The 15,823-nt window shown below is 33.8% G+C and overlaps 1 protein-coding gene across 16 annotated transcripts in view; it reads right to left on the reverse strand.

Moving 5' to 3' along the window:
* EYA4 (EYA transcriptional coactivator and phosphatase 4) overlaps window positions 1-15,823 on the reverse strand; it is a 287,111-nt gene that overhangs the window by 43,740 nt on the left and 227,548 nt on the right. For 9 of the 16 annotated variants that reach the window (XM_019732796.3, XM_019732795.3, XM_019732792.3 and 6 more), the window contains 6 exons: window positions 11,962-12,054; window positions 7,522-7,588; window positions 6,179-6,321; window positions 5,894-6,037; window positions 4,322-4,401; window positions 832-1,015 (listed from right to left, as the gene is read on the reverse strand). In XM_019732796.3, the coding sequence (XP_019588355.1) occupies window positions 832-1,015; window positions 4,322-4,401; window positions 5,894-6,037; window positions 6,179-6,321; window positions 7,522-7,588; window positions 11,962-12,054 (711 nt within the window). Of the gene's footprint in view, window positions 1-831; window positions 1,016-4,321; window positions 4,402-5,893; window positions 6,038-6,178; window positions 6,322-7,521; window positions 7,589-11,961; window positions 12,055-15,823 lie in introns of those variants that run through there. The other 7 variants (XM_019732790.3, XM_019732789.3, XM_019732800.3 and 4 more) reach the window with 4 other exon arrangements.

Raw genomic sequence — 15,823 nt, forward strand, 5'->3', positions numbered from 1 at the left:
TACTTTATATTACGTTGGTGCAAAAGTAGTTGCGGCTTTTGTAATGATTTTTAACCTGTTAAAATGCAATTACTTGTGTACCAACCTAATAATAAGTCTTGAAATCAGGCAATGTAAGTCCTCAAATTTTGTTCTTATTTTTCAAAATGACTTTGGCTATTTGCCTTTCCTTATAATGTTAGAATCATCTTGATAATTTCTCCAAAATGTCCTGTTGTAATTTTGATTGGGATTACAATGAATCTCTGTTAAACTTACTTTTAACTTTAAATACTTCCACTCTATTAAATATGAGTCATCAAATACAATTCCAATACAGATAAGCTTCAGACAATGAAAAATACAATGGACTTTAAAGATGTATTGATCAGACAAACGACCCTGATATTAGACTTCTTAGCAATGGTCCTATAAATCCTAGGAATTCAGGGAGCATTCACTGCACGGAACTAGTGATGATGCACAAAGGTGAAGGAACTATCCAGTCTCTCATGCATAAAGGACATATTATCAGTTATACCCAAAGAAGATAATATTCCAACTTTTCTATGTGGTTAAGATCTTCACAAAATAGTCTGTCAAAAGGTCCACTGACCATTTTATATCCATTTATATTCATATGTACACTGCCATTTAAGATTAAAATCTCCTAACTGCCTCACATCTACAAGAAGGGTCTTCTGAAATGTCAGAAAAAGAACCTCATCTTATCCAGGAGAACTAGCACCGATTAAATGTTAGCATAACTGTCTGGGAGCTTTCAGCCTTGTTTTTGCAATGTGCATTTTCTCCATCTTATTAGACACAGTAAAGCAGATAAAAGTGTTTCACCTGGATGAAGATCTGTACCTGGTTGGCTAGTCAGTCCTGGGAGAGACTCCTGCAGCTGATAGGTAGAGGTCGAGGACGATGTGCCGTCAGCTGTGTTATTTGATGTCATATATGCTCCATACGTTGATGCTGAGTAATACTGTGCATACTGGTTTTGGCCAAAGGCTGTGTAGGATGGATAATCCTGAAATGATAATTGAGATGTGGGTGTGCTTGAAAGAGAAACTACCCTGTAGCATGCTTGAAAGAAAAGCAATAGCTATGCTAAATCGAAATGTGAGTCCATAGCTTTGAGGATATTCTAATGAGCAGAAACAATTTTGTGGGCATCTTCTACATGCATCGTCATGAATGACCCTGATGGTTTTAAAAACCAGGTCCAGTACACACATTTTAATCTGTCTAAAGGTTACATATGCTTCACTTTGCCCCCATAATTATGTATCCAAGGATTTATATCATTGGGTCTTATGCACTTGAGGGGAGAAGGAGATGAAATCACTTCATTATTCACAGCATCATTTTCATACATCTTCTAACATCACCTGCAGGAGGAGGTGTGGCTGCCCCTGCTAACTTCCATGCACACCTCGGTCTGCATTATTGTGATTTTTGTTCCCCTTCTAGGCTACACTTGATAATTTCGTTTTCTTGGCAAGAAGTAGAGAGTAAATAAAAGAAGATAAATAAAAGATTTTCAAACATTTAGTTTTCCTCATTTGTTACAGAGGGAGGAAAAAAGCATTGGAGCAACTCCTCTGACTGCTTTGTATTTTAAAAGTTTTAAGAATCTTAAAATGATCTAAATAATCCTTCAAAATCCTTTTACATATTGAGCCAATAAATAAGAATTTGTTGTAACAATTGGTGTTTAATATATCTAGTATGTTTTAGCCCAAATTGTTGTCAATGATAACAAATCCTTGATCAGGATTAAAATCCTCTAAGACATGTTCCCAAGGGAAAAGGATCCATATTTGATGTGGTTTCCAGAAGAGGAAATTCTCTGTATAAAGTAAATATATGTAAAGCAAATATGTATATTTATCAGAAAGGATTAAGTAGTATGGAGGAAAGTCAAAATTCTATTTGTTTATTTCAAGATCTGATGCTACCCATTACCGCCCGTGAGCCAAGAAAAAAATCTCTTAGCAATATTTGGACAAAGTTCCTAGCCACATGTATTTTTCAGAGTAAAATAGCGATAGCAAACATTTACATAGTGCTTACTGGTTAGGTACTGTTCTAAAGCCTTAAATGAATTTAGGCATTTAAGCCTCACAATCCTCTATATGGTATTATCATTATCCCCATTTTACACTGAAGGGGACGAAAGCACAGAGTGGTTAAGTGTTTTGTCCAAGGTCAAACAGTTAGCAAGTTTCAGAGCTGGAACTGGAAGCCAGAGAGCCTGACTAGCATCTGTGTGCTGAAGCCCTCGATTAGGCGGCTAATGCCCTTAGAGGAAGATGAAGTTACTTATTGGAAAGGTCCAGACTACTAGCTTCTGGTGAATAGAATGTCGTTTTGTATTCAGACATATCTCAAAGATCTCTGCCTCTCTTCCTTTCCACCCTTGACACCCTGGTCCAAGCTACTTTCACTTCCTGTTGTAGCCAATGGGCGGGTTTTCTAATTTGTCTTCTCATTTCCATTTTTGGCTTTTGCCAAAGTTCTTGAAGCCAAAGTAATCTTTTCAAAATGTAAATTATATAATGCTATTCTCCTGCTCAAAATCCTTTAATAGCTTCCCATTGGGCTTGGGATAGCATCAAAACTCCTTATTTTAAACCACAGGGCTCTCTATGTGTAGGCCACTATCTCTCTCCACAAACGTGTTTCCACACCAGACCCTTATGCACAAGCTAAACTCTAGGCTGCTTTGAGTTCATTGACACACCAAGTTTTTCACTTATAGGGGTCTGGTACATGCTGCTCTCTCAATGCCTGGAAGAGCCGTGGCCCTCATTCTTCATTTAACTCTTAGAGAAGACGTGGCCTCATTGTTGTTTCAAGACAAAAGCCTTCCGTGAATTCACCCCTACTTATATCAGCTTCCTATTAATATTTTTAAATAGGATTCTGTTCTCTTCCCTTGTGTTTTCTAATTCTATGTTTACGCATATGTTTTTTTGGTTTATTGTCTGCTTCTCTCTTAAACCACCACTCTGCCGAGTGTACATTTCTATTATTATTTCATTATATCCCATCCTCTGTCCATATTATTTTCATGCCTGTTTCTTCAGAAGGACTGTGTCTTTCCAGAGAGTAGAGAACAATGACTTACTATTTTTGAATTACTAATACCTAATCAAAAATCTAATAAATAGTTAGTGCTCATTAAACGTCTACTGTATCAATAAATGAGTAAAATTAAGCTTTCTGGATTTTCAAAAATTCTCAATTTTTAAAATATAAAATATGCATACTGGCTCTGATGTTTACTGTTTTAAGAAATGATTTTTCTAACTAGTACCAAATTCTGAAATTTAATCCTACAAAACATATTATTATTCCATACTACTTAATAATCAAAATTTCATTTTTGCCTTTCTTCTGTTAATGAAAAGCAAAAGAAGGCCATTAATAAAATCTTCAGTAAATCCAAAGAGCAAGCACTTGTGTAATAGTTTACAGTTTAGGTACATAAAAGTTCACCTATTATGTTAAAGTAAAATAATGTATTGCCTGTGCAGGAAATCAACTATCCTTCCATCTCAACTACTCTGAACATTATTGAGAATTAGGAAATAAGCACAAAAGGTTCTGAGTGTCAATATACGTAGGAAATGCTTCTCACTCCTACCTGATTAGCTCATTCAGGGACAATCACTCTTGTTCCACACATAATTCTAACAAGCTAGATTTTAAAACTCACATAAATATCCAGAAAATATAATTAAGAGGAAGACTAAAACAATTTCTAGAGGCAGGCACTATGACAAAAGCAAAAAATTACAGCAGTCAGGAAAGTAGGAATCAACATTTATTAAAAGGAATCATACAACTAAACAAAAAATCAAAAACCAACAGTAGTCCAAGAGGCATTTTGCTTAATAACAAATTATATTTTGGACTAAAAATGTCTTATAGTCTACAGCACAATCCAATTATTGATTATAGTTTAATTTGTTCATTAATTTTCATAATGAAACTTTTATCAAGAAAAATAATGTTTAGTAAACTAAATTATGTTTAAGATAATAGGAAAGTATGCAATCAATTTTGTAATCCCATGCCAAATGATTAAAACAACTACAGCTTAAATGTTTAAAAGACAAATCTCTAGCAAACAGGAAACCTAAAATATCCAGAATTACACATATCCCTAAGTTTTGGATAGTTAATTTTTACTCCCCTGAAGCGCCATCTTAACTTTAAATTTAAGAAACCTTATTCTGGGAGAATATGCACTCATATGGCAACCTGAAACTATTCTTCAAAAGTCTGAAATAGGTATAAAAAGCATAAATATAAAAAATTACTATACCTGTTGTGAACTGCTGAAATTTGTTGAATTGGACACTGAATTATTTGCATAAATAGTAGATGATGGTGTAAAACTAGAACCTACAGGTAAAGAAAAAATTTATTTTTAGAAGTATTTCTTGTAAACGAATACAAATATTTTACTTTGCAGTATTTAGTGAAAGAGATATATTTTTAATTTTGCTCTTAAGATAGTGAAATTTGAAGTTGAGAGATTTATAAGGAAAATGTGCTTAACTCTAGCCCTCTTGTAACAACAGGTAACATCTTTCCTGTAGAACTCTGTTCAGGAGCATGTGAGAAGTGTTTTAACAAGAACTGCAGTTATCCTGCAGGGTTCAGTGTCTAGAAGTGCAGAAGCACTCGAAGAATAAAATATTATGGAAACTGAGATGACTTCCAGACTACTGGAACTTTCAAATGGCGATATCAACTGCATTTGCATACAGAAATTACCTGAGTTAACTATTTGGACAGGATTAGCTTAAGAAATAGACTCACAGAACCCATTTAGAGATGATGCTTGCTGCTTCCTGTCTTTACAGTCCTCTGTCCTTTCGTTAGAACAAAAAGAGCTAGGAACTAGGGCACGTACTCAATAGGGTTTATAATGTACTAATCTAAAGTTTGAAGGCCTTCTAAAACTTACTATAAGGCCAGAAATTTATTCAGTGATTTTTAAAAAATAGGGCCAAAGCAAGTGAAATATCATTTTATTTCGCAGATTATTTTTTAGAAATACATTTTTCTGGAACGTACTTGTTACAAAGTAAAATGAAAGACTGTGGAGGCAGCTGATTATTTTATCAAGGGGTTTTGAATAGCAATAGAATTATGTAATCAATCCAAACTGACTTGACCTGAAATATCCAATACAAATTTATGACTAACAATATAGACAAAATGCTAGATAGGAACAAGGTTTTAATGTTTTTACTATGTCACTAAATTTTTTCTGCAACTGCTACACAGTAATTTAAAACAATTTTTGATTTGAGTCAAAAACAAGAGGAAAACTTTTTAAAATGATCATAGATGGAGGATTTTGGGGGTGGTACAAATTATATAAATATTCCTATTAAGAAATGTAGTATCAATAGGGGAGAGAGATTTTAAGAATGAACAAAAATTCCTCAATCATTCGACGATAAATTGGACTTAGAAAAGTGCTAATTCAATTTTAAATAGAATCAAACAGCATTGTGTACTTAAGGAATACTAAGAAAATCCTGGTTTTTGTAGGAATTTTTGAAATCACTTAAGTAGATGCCAAACATGTGACTGCTGGCATGTTGAATGGCTTGGAGATTGCTTTGCTTGGACCAAGTTTCCTGCCAATTTTATGCAACTTAAACTTAAGTATTTAAATTTGGTATGGGTCATGTTACTTGATGTATATTCAACTCTTTTTCATCATGTTTCTTTCTAGTTATTTTGTCTTTCCTGATAAAATTGTGTGAGCAGAGGTAATGTTGAAAACTCTCCTTATGACGATATACTCCTAGTCTGAAGCCAAGGAGTCTCATTCAAAGAATCCATTCTCATATAACGCGTTTCCTGTGTGGCTACTTACCTGGCATCTGGTAAGAATAAGGTGTCTGGCCCGGCTGTGGGGTGGAGAACCCTGGGCTGTAACTGAGGCACCCACTTTGTAAGGGGGACTGAGTTTGCGGAAGTCCACTCTCTGTCTTGATGCCTGGCAACATCACACCCAAATCTGTTTGGAAAATGCACGTGCAAACCATTTAATTACTAAATGGTCTTAATTCTGAGTTGCAAAACTTAGAATATACAACTACTAGCCAGCAGGATTACCTGCTTATAATCAAAGAAGGAGAAGAGAGAAGACGTGAAATACCGTAAGTGGGCAGGCTGTAGGGCTGTCCTGTCTGTGAGTAGGCTGTGTAGACAGCTGGCTGCTGCATTCCCGAATACTGAGTCTGGCCTGCATAGGCAGACATTGTTTGAGCTGCTGGTGTAGAAAGAATGTGTGGATAGGGCCTAAATATCAGAAAAATAGCATTACTGTGGCAACAAAGACTGCATATTAATTCAGACAGCTTAGATTCAGTGAAACCTTATAATAGCCAGGAAGCATCCTCTTCTTTATCCACAATATAACTTTAACAATATAGGAAAGGTCAAGGGTCTGGATGTCGTGAGCCCAGGGTCTGTTACAAACCAGTCTAGTGACTTTGGACAAATAATTTAAACTCAAGTCTCTACACCTCACTGGTAAAATGAGAAGCTTTAGATATCATATCTAAAGTTTCTTCCAGATCTGTAATTCTTGTTTATATCCAAAATGGTATTCTAATTAATATGTAAATGAGGAAAATGGAGCACAGGCCAGTAAATTAATATGCTTGTAAGCATATTTCTAGTCACCATGAGTGACCTAATGCTATGCAATGACTACAAAAGTCAATAAAAGCCCTTTTAAGAATTCTCTCGCAAGAACTAAAAATCTTAAAACAAACAAACAAACAAAGAAGGAGACAGGTTCCTGAAAAGTTGTGGAATGCCATTCCCTGTATCACGCTACATTTCAATAGAATGTTCCCAAATGGACATTCAATTCCCAGACTGTACTTAAGAATAGCCACTTTAGCTGCTGCAGAAAATAACATTTAAATGTGTATGAATCAGGAATCCAAAATCTTGACACATCTGGCTGATTGCAACCAAATTCAGATATACACCCAATACACTCAAACTTGAAATTTCTACTCCTGTCCTCAATAAGGTTACTGCATTAGTTTTAAAAACAGTAGAACATACTCTTCAAAAATGTATTTATTAGCACTTGATATCTAATTAAAATACTGTAATGATGGAACATATTATAAAGTGTTGAGGTTTGAACATAATGTAATCAATTTACATTTTCTTTAAATTATTTAGCATTTTTGAATTTTCATGAAAAAGTCATTGTATTCTGGTTTGAGCTTGATGTTTTCCTCAATGTACCTACATGTCCAGAATTAAGGGAATTGTCCACACAAAAGTGAGTGTATCTCTATTTCTAGATTTGTACAGGCTATGTATCTATCTATCCAACTAATCTATCCAAGTATCTGTAATACATTTATACATAAATGCATCCCAATTTAAAGTTGTTATATTGTGCGAATGCAGATTAATAAAGATCACCCTGGAAAATTGTTCTAACAACTCTGAAAGAATTGAGTGACCACTTACTTGGAAGGATAGAGCTGTGGGGAATATTGATGAGCTGATCTGGGGCTGTAGCCACTACTTGTTATTACTGTAAGACACACACACACACACAAAAAAAAAACAGTGCAAAGCGGTTGCTTCATAAATACATTTCATTATAGTATACAAAACCAATTTGAAGAAATTACCATGTTAAAGACATGTTTCTAAAAATTCATTCATTTTCTAAAAAGAAAATGCATTCACTTTCTAAACAGAAACAGATGCCTAAACATTTTACTCTAACTGCTTCTAGTTTGTTCAAAGAGCATGAAATGAATTCTTCTTACAAATCATTCCCCTCCATCATTCATCTATTTTCTCAAATCAGTAGCATGCTCTCACGTATTAACATATTATGAATAAATATCTTTGATTATAGGTAAGTAATCTTTCATGATATAAAAGTAATTTATTTAAATTTGCAAACTTTATGTTTTAAATTCCAAATATGATGGCAATATAGTGCTTTTCAATAAAAACGCAATAAAAATTAAGAAAAATGCGACGATCCAAACTTCATTTACAAATTGTCTAATGCTATCATTTTCCATTTATTTTTCTTTTTACCAATAAGATGAGTAGTTAAAAATGCAGAGTCCAAAATATTCTAGTAATAATTGGAATATACACATAGCAAGCATGGGTGATGGTGCGACACATTAATAAAAACATAATTGCAAAATGCAGCTTCAGTCTTATTTACAAATATATTCTAAACTATGAGAGAGTACTTTTTTGAAAAGAACTTGAAGGTGAAAACCGGGTCCTACTAATATTTCACCCATTCATGCAGCCCTAAACTGGAATATATCCAAAAGTTTGGAAGTTTCTCCTTCCTTTAACAATCTGCATTGACTATGACGGATGTATCGCAAATATATGGACTCTAAAGTGTTGAGGCAGTTCCTTCAGAGCCAATCCATACTGGGCAAGCACACAGAGTGTCTTTATTAGGCCATCTGCTGTTCATTCACTTTTCAAAAAGATTAAAGTAGTACACAACGCAGCACTGGAATTAGTTTAGTTTAATCAATCACAGTCATTACTTCAAAGTACTCTGTCCTTTCTAAGTTGTTCATAATAATTCTGAAGCTAAACTTTTAGAATTATAAAAGTGACAAATAGGGTTAGGTTGCTAACTATTTTATGAAACACGAGATTTTTCTATATCAAAATGCTATCAAGTGCCCTTGTAATCTATTGCTTCATAAACATGTAGACTTTAATGTATTTAAAATGCTATTTGGCCTGTAAGCTCTGAGTACGGAAACTGTATTATAGGTTTCAGAAAGGATGTTTTCAATAATATTATGAATCAATTTTGAAAATCATTGAATCTGACTAGAGTCATTATGTTCTAAATATTTTCAGCAACCAAAATTTAAGTGAATTTGCTATATGTATTTGAAAATACATTGATCAATGAAGCATTAATTTTCTACTTATTTATTAAAAACTCAAAGAATGTTTAACACTTTCAAATCAACTTAATGAGAACAGGCTTTTTTTTTTTTTTTTTTTTTTTTTACCATACCATGGGTACTAAATGTACTTTATATAAGAGCAATAGTGTTATTCCACAGGAAATTCAGTTTGATTCATTCATTCACAATAGTGAATACTCTGTTTACCAGAAATATAGTTAAATGAGGCTTAATTCCATGTTTCTTTGTCTCTATAAAATTTCACTTTGGCAAACTGAAGACTTTGACTATACGAATCAGTTATTCTGAAGACTGTAAAACACAAGGTTTTCCCAAAGAGACTTGAAATAATAAAAAGAAACATTCACTATGGCAGCTTTTATTAAATAAGCCAAAGAGCAAAATTATTTCAGAAAAAAACGTGAATCTAGACATCATTAGACTACAGTACCTATAAAAGGATAAAGGCTTAACCTTTAACATTTCATAGTAATGTCTATATGTTTATTTTCTATATAGAATATAAAGGCTTTGGCTCAGAAAATTACCATGTTCACATAAAACTTGAGAAGTTTATGCTTAACTAAAATTTACACATTTTATTCTAACATAAATCTGCACATAACTGAAAACAACAATATTTGACTAAAGAGAGTTGAGATTCTGCTGATCAAAGTAAAGATGGTTCCTACATAGGGCAGACTAATCTCCAGTAAGACTTCTGGAAAACTATGGGCGAGTTCCTTGTATTATACATTGCCATTTAACTAATCAAAAGACATTACACAAAGCCCTCCACTCATTATACTCCATCATTTCTGTACATGAAAGTAAGAAAAAATGCTTATCTTCAAAATGTCCTGATAATTAGTTACACCAAAATTTTAAAGAATATTATCAGATTCTCAGAGGGTTGTGCCAAGCAATTTTATTGTTTTGTTTTCATTATTGTGACCCCTTACTTATATCAGTGACTCTCCGTGAGGTAGGAGGTAGGAGTGTGAGTAGGAATTTTGCTTGCCGGGGGACATTTAAAATGTCTGGAGACATTTGTGGTTGTCATAACTGGAGTGTGCTACTGTCATCTTGGGGTAGATGGCAGGGATGCTGCTAAACATCTCGCTGTGCAGAGGACACCTACCCCACATTAAAAAATAGCCCGTTTTTGAAAAGTGCTATTGTTGAGACTGGCTGTCCTAGATCACTGTTGTCCAAAAGAACTTGGTCCGTGGTGTTGGGAATGTTCTCTAACTGATGTGTCCAATATGGAAGCCTCTAAAAGATCCCACATGCAGCTAGTAAGCACTTGAAATGTGACTAATGTGACTAGATAGTCTTTTTTTTTTTTTTCACTTGCACCAAATTTTAATAATCTAGACTTAAATAGCCACATATAGTTAGTGGCTACTTTACTGACTAGTGTAGCCCTAGATAATTCTTAAAAGAAAACTGGGAAACTATTTGTAAAGAAAATATGTGTTAATTCCAGACAGGATGACTGTTCACAGCTATTTGTTTTTCCATCTTTATATTTTCCAATAGCATAGTACAGAAAGAGACTCCTGGACTGATCAGAATACTGTTATCGACTAGTTATTAATATAATGGTGACCACCTATGAAGTCGTCACTGTATGACCTCGACCACTTTAACGGCTCAGTACCTCAATGTTCTTGTCTGTAAAATGTATCAGAGATCTCTGGAATTCCTTCTGGAGCTAACATTCTACAATTTTGCCATTAAGCTTTCTATTAACTTGTGGTATACTATTTGAGTATGTCAGAAATTACTTAATAATCCCATCCCTTTCCTTAAAAATACATTCATATCCATTTATTTTGCAGGAAGTTTACAAGGGTTATGGTGAATAATGAAGAATGCGAGTTAGTTGGTACCTATTGATCTCCTGGGAGGCAAGTGAATTGCTAGAAAGGATATAGATTAACATGTATGAGTCTCTGTTCCGAGTGTATGAATTATTATTTCTTTCTGTTTGGAGTACTACTATTTATGTGAATACATGGTGACTGCTCCCCATCAATGTGAACTAATGAAACGATCTCCTGTATCTATAAATATCAAATATATGCTAGAATAACATTATACTCAAGGGTATACCTCAACTCGTTTTACATGAAGCTTACCCACATAAAATTCTTGTACATAAGAACATAGATAAATGTAAAATCAAGTAACAGAACCAAGACTTAATTATCACAAATATTTTTCTAGGTTGACTGTTCATTCCTCTGCTATACACATTGCTCCTCACATTAAAAAAAAAAAAAAAAAGTCATTTCACCAAATAATAAACCAAACAAAATATTGTAACATTAAAAAAAAAATTATTTAAGTCAACTGAATGCGTGTCCTTTGTGCCCACCTGGGAGTTATCAGGTATTTATATTTAAAAAGGATTGATGTTTAAAGACATGCTATTGTTCTCTTTGAAGCACTTGAGTAAAAGGAGGGCTCTCAGAGGCTGGGTTCTAATGCAACCAGCATGTGCTCTCCTGCAGCCCATTAACCTTTAATGCTTGTCACTCAGCTGCTTACACAGGAGGATTTTTTTAAACCCAGAGAGGAAACAAGGTTATTTAGAAGGAATCAAGTGGATAGCTTTACGTCTCAAATGTTGGGGAGAGCATAGTTTTATGTCATTTGAAATAGAGAGTTGAAGGAATGAAGTCAACTATTACAACCTAATTATTAAATGAAACACTGCATAAAATAATTACGAAGGAAGCCAGCTCTGCTTATTTCTAATAAGAAAGCCAGGGGATTGTTTTGCTGTCAACCGAAAATCCAGCAAAACGATTCCAAATATAATTTCTAAAAAGATATCGTTTTATGCCAATCAGTTCTCAAAATAAGTGAATTTATTGCTAAGTTTATAAAACCCGAATTTCTAGCTTGGTGTTTATGCCGCTTATTCACTAGGAGAATTATGTGTACCCCAATGTGTGTGTAACAACTCACGAGCTTAAGGCTTTACCTGACCCAGTAAAAGTGTCAAGCGCTCCATCTCCAGTCGTGGTTGTGGTTTCACTGCTGTTCAAAGGCTCTGTTTTGACTGCAAGGAGAGACACTACGTAGAAGAATAAGTACATGTGAGTTTTATTTCTAAATGGATATCAAAGACTGACTGTTCAACTAGGGGTTTTTCTAGCTACCATGGGCATGCAAGAGAAAACTTGAGAAGTCGATGAAGAGAGTTTTGTTAATTTAGCTTCTAAATGGACATGCATTTGTAGAGAATTTAATCTAAGAAACCTCTGGCTAAGCTAGTTCTCTCGAGAATTTGTCTTTTAAAGGTAGGCAACCTTAAAAAGTTGAAACAGCAGTACACATATTTGCATTTTTAACTCACCTAAATCACACTCTGATATTATAGTCAAAAGACAGAAAAAAGAATCATAAATCAGCCTTCAGCACATTTAATCTGAATCATAACAAAGAGATATACTAGTTTATATGTTAATTCTTCTGAAGATGATATATATTTTTAAATGATTGCATAAGAGTATAATGGAGGCATATTCACATATAGAAACCATGGGTATATTCATGTGATGGGTGAAAAATGAGGCACTCAATAAATTTTCTGCTCTTAAAAAACACTAAAGAGCTATACATAAGGTGTTGGGCTTTTTATGTTGAAGGCATGAACAATTTTTAATGAATTATAGAGATTAGCATAAATAAGAGATGATTTCTACAGCAATAAGTCTATCTTTTGAAAACTCTTCAATATGTTATTTCTACTTTGAGGTGGTATATTTTTGCAAAATCCCCACTTGGTAATGACGTAGCCTGGCACACATTATTGTCATTATTAGATACAGCGAATAGGGGAGGCGGGCAGTGGAAAGGCCTCTTCTCACTTTGTCACACCATATTTTCCCTTTGTGGGTAACACTGTGCTACATATATCACAGCAGCAAGGGAATAAACTAAATTATTTTCTACTTAACACCTCTTACGTTTCCTTGAATGTTACAACTAAATAACTTAGAAGCAAGCAGAAAACTATAAAGAAGAGAGCTGAAGAAGAGTCAACCATGAATAAATATTGCAAAAAGAATAGTGGGCTAAGAGCTTACCCACCAACCAAGCAAGTCAGTAAGGTTACTCCGTTAGAAAAGCAATTAAGTGGTGCAGAAACATGCAGTTAATGATTATGCTCTTTTCACAGGAACAGAATTGACTGGACCCTCCCTCAGTGAGCTCTGGGATTAATTTAGTATCCATCATTCATTAATGTCATGAAGATTTGCTGGAAGATTCAGAGAACTGTAAAGGTTGGAAAGAGAGAGTAAAGACACTTGGATTACTTCTCCTACCTAGCAAAAGGGAAATTTAAGGTTGACCTATTTTTCAATAGCAACAATAACCTAAGGAATAGTGTCTAATTATTTGTATAATGATAAATAATAAATTGTGGTTACTACTTTTTAGTAGTAATATGTATATTGTAGCCCATATTATCGTTATAGCTGACCACTAATTATATTTACCACTACAAAATTATTTACTACCACATCATTTTTTATTGAGAGCTTACTATGTGCTAGACTAATTAAATTTACCTAATCATTAAAACAATTCTGATCGATATGAACCACTATATCCACTTCATATACTAGGAAACTAAAGTTTGGGTGGGCTGAGGAGCTTGTGTAAGTTCCATCGCAGGAGATGATAGAGCTAAGATCCAAACACAGGTCTTTAGCTCTAAATCCGTGATCTCTGCACCACAACAGGCTGTTTTCAGATATGAAAGTGGCTTATGTTCATGATAGTGACTCTTCCCAAAGGCTCAGAGAGTGATAAAAACAGGGTTATTTTCTAGACAGAGTAAGTAGGCACACTTTGTTAATAATGAATACTGCAAAATCTGGGAATAGGCTAATAAAGTATGTTTTCCATTTCTTCCTCATGACGTATGTCGAAAGCCAACAAGAAGTAGCAAGTTTGGAAGCGGATAACAGCATACACTTAAAAGGTACTTAATACATTCCAGCTGCTCTTGCTGTGCTTTATAGATAGAACTCATTTACTCCTAATGACAATCATATGAGGATGATAACATTATCATCTTCATTTGTCAGGTGAGGAAACTAAGGCACAAAGAGGTTAAATAACTTGCCTATTGTCACAGAACTGGTAAGAGCTAGAATTTGAGACCAGGTGGTATAGTTTCAGGTTTCAAACTCTAAACCATAGAGCCACGCATGCAGCACTAACTGATCAAGAATTCCTTTAATCTGTACAAAGATGACCCAAAGTGTGATCTAGATGGGTCTAAAGATTTTCTGCGATGAAATGTCCACATTTTACTTCTGACAGTTATGCCAAAGGCTTCAGCAAAACTAAGACAAAAAAAGCTGCTCGGAACTTCCAAATTCTAATTGTCGCTAAATTCCTACTTAAATATGTCTAAATCTATAAACAATACTTGTAAAATACATTTATTAATACTAATAGTAATATATATTTCCCTTGTGAATTGGCGAGAAGATAGCAGAGCGGCAGCTGTGTCTCACAAAACTGGTCTAGAAGCGGGCCATGAAGATTAATTTTGTGACTTTAGATCCCAACTTTGAAATTTGATTTCAGAAACACAGTATTGATGTTGATTAAAATCGCTTCAATTTAAAAGTTTCAGGTGCTCAAAAAGAGAAAGAAGAAAAGGGAAAGAAAGAGTTTGTGGTTGTATTCATTATACTGGAAACATCTGTCATTAAAATTTTAGAGGTCTGCATTTAGTCAAAGACAGACAAAGAAGATTCATTTTGCTGAGAAAAGGCATTCCTAGAAAGTATGTGAAGAGAAGCATAAATATCAAGATGGGTTCAGTGTACTAGAATGCACGGATTTTAAAGTAATAATTTAACAAATGGATGCGAACATTTGGAAAAAAAGCTACACATTAACGTGAAATTATTTCTCATATGCAGGCAAGAGTTGAACAAAAGAAAAAAAGGAGGGAATTCATTACGCTGCTACAGAAAATAAATTATTTTCACATTAGGTGAGCATTAATAGACATTTATTGAGTTCCAAGTAAGATGCAAAGTTATTTTGGTTTGATTTTAAAAGAAAGAAAGTAGTATTAGGTAATAATAATGTTTTCTTCAGGAACAGAAAAGTGAGGTAGAAAAATGACATGGGCATTCTTTATATAATTACTTGAATATTTCCAATGCAGGTAACTACTATAAAGTAAACATTATAGTAGTTATAGATAAAACTTGAAAAATTGAAGCTCAGTTCACCAAAAGTCCAAATATATTTGAAATACATTCAATTTTCTTTTGCTTTGCTTTTGTTTCTGTATTTTAAATTAGATATATTGTGTACTTTTCCAGTAGCAGAAACCTTTCTTAATTAACTTTTGGAAAGATGTTCAGCAATTTTAAAAAAAATCAGTTTTATGAATCTTACTATTTTTAAAAACTTGTAATAATCCTCATTTCAAATGATTATCAGTGTATATTCATAGTCATGTTCAAATGTATTTTTCTAACTGTATTTTATTTTTCTTAAATTAACATAAGTTAAACAGAACTTTTAATTTATTTTCAGGGGAGTGCTTTACATCATTATGTACTATAAAATCAAAACAATAATCTTCCATAGAGAAAAGCATCATGTTTTCAACTTAAAAAACAAATGTTTTGATTGCAAAGCAGCAATCAAATTTTAATATCCTAGGTTAATGAGTTTTGTAATTTTACTCTTCTACATCCTCAAATTAAGGGTTAATTTCCAAAAAAGTGAAGTGCAAAAACGATGCATAGGACTTTGTATGGAATTGCTTCAAGAAATACTTTAATTGTCTGCCCCCCACCTTG

This window comes from Rhinolophus sinicus, chromosome 2 (assembly GCF_057876585.1).
Source record: "Rhinolophus sinicus isolate RSI-liver-muscle chromosome 2, RSI-T2T, whole genome shotgun sequence".
Lineage (NCBI taxonomy): Eukaryota > Metazoa > Chordata > Mammalia > Chiroptera > Rhinolophidae > Rhinolophus > Rhinolophus sinicus.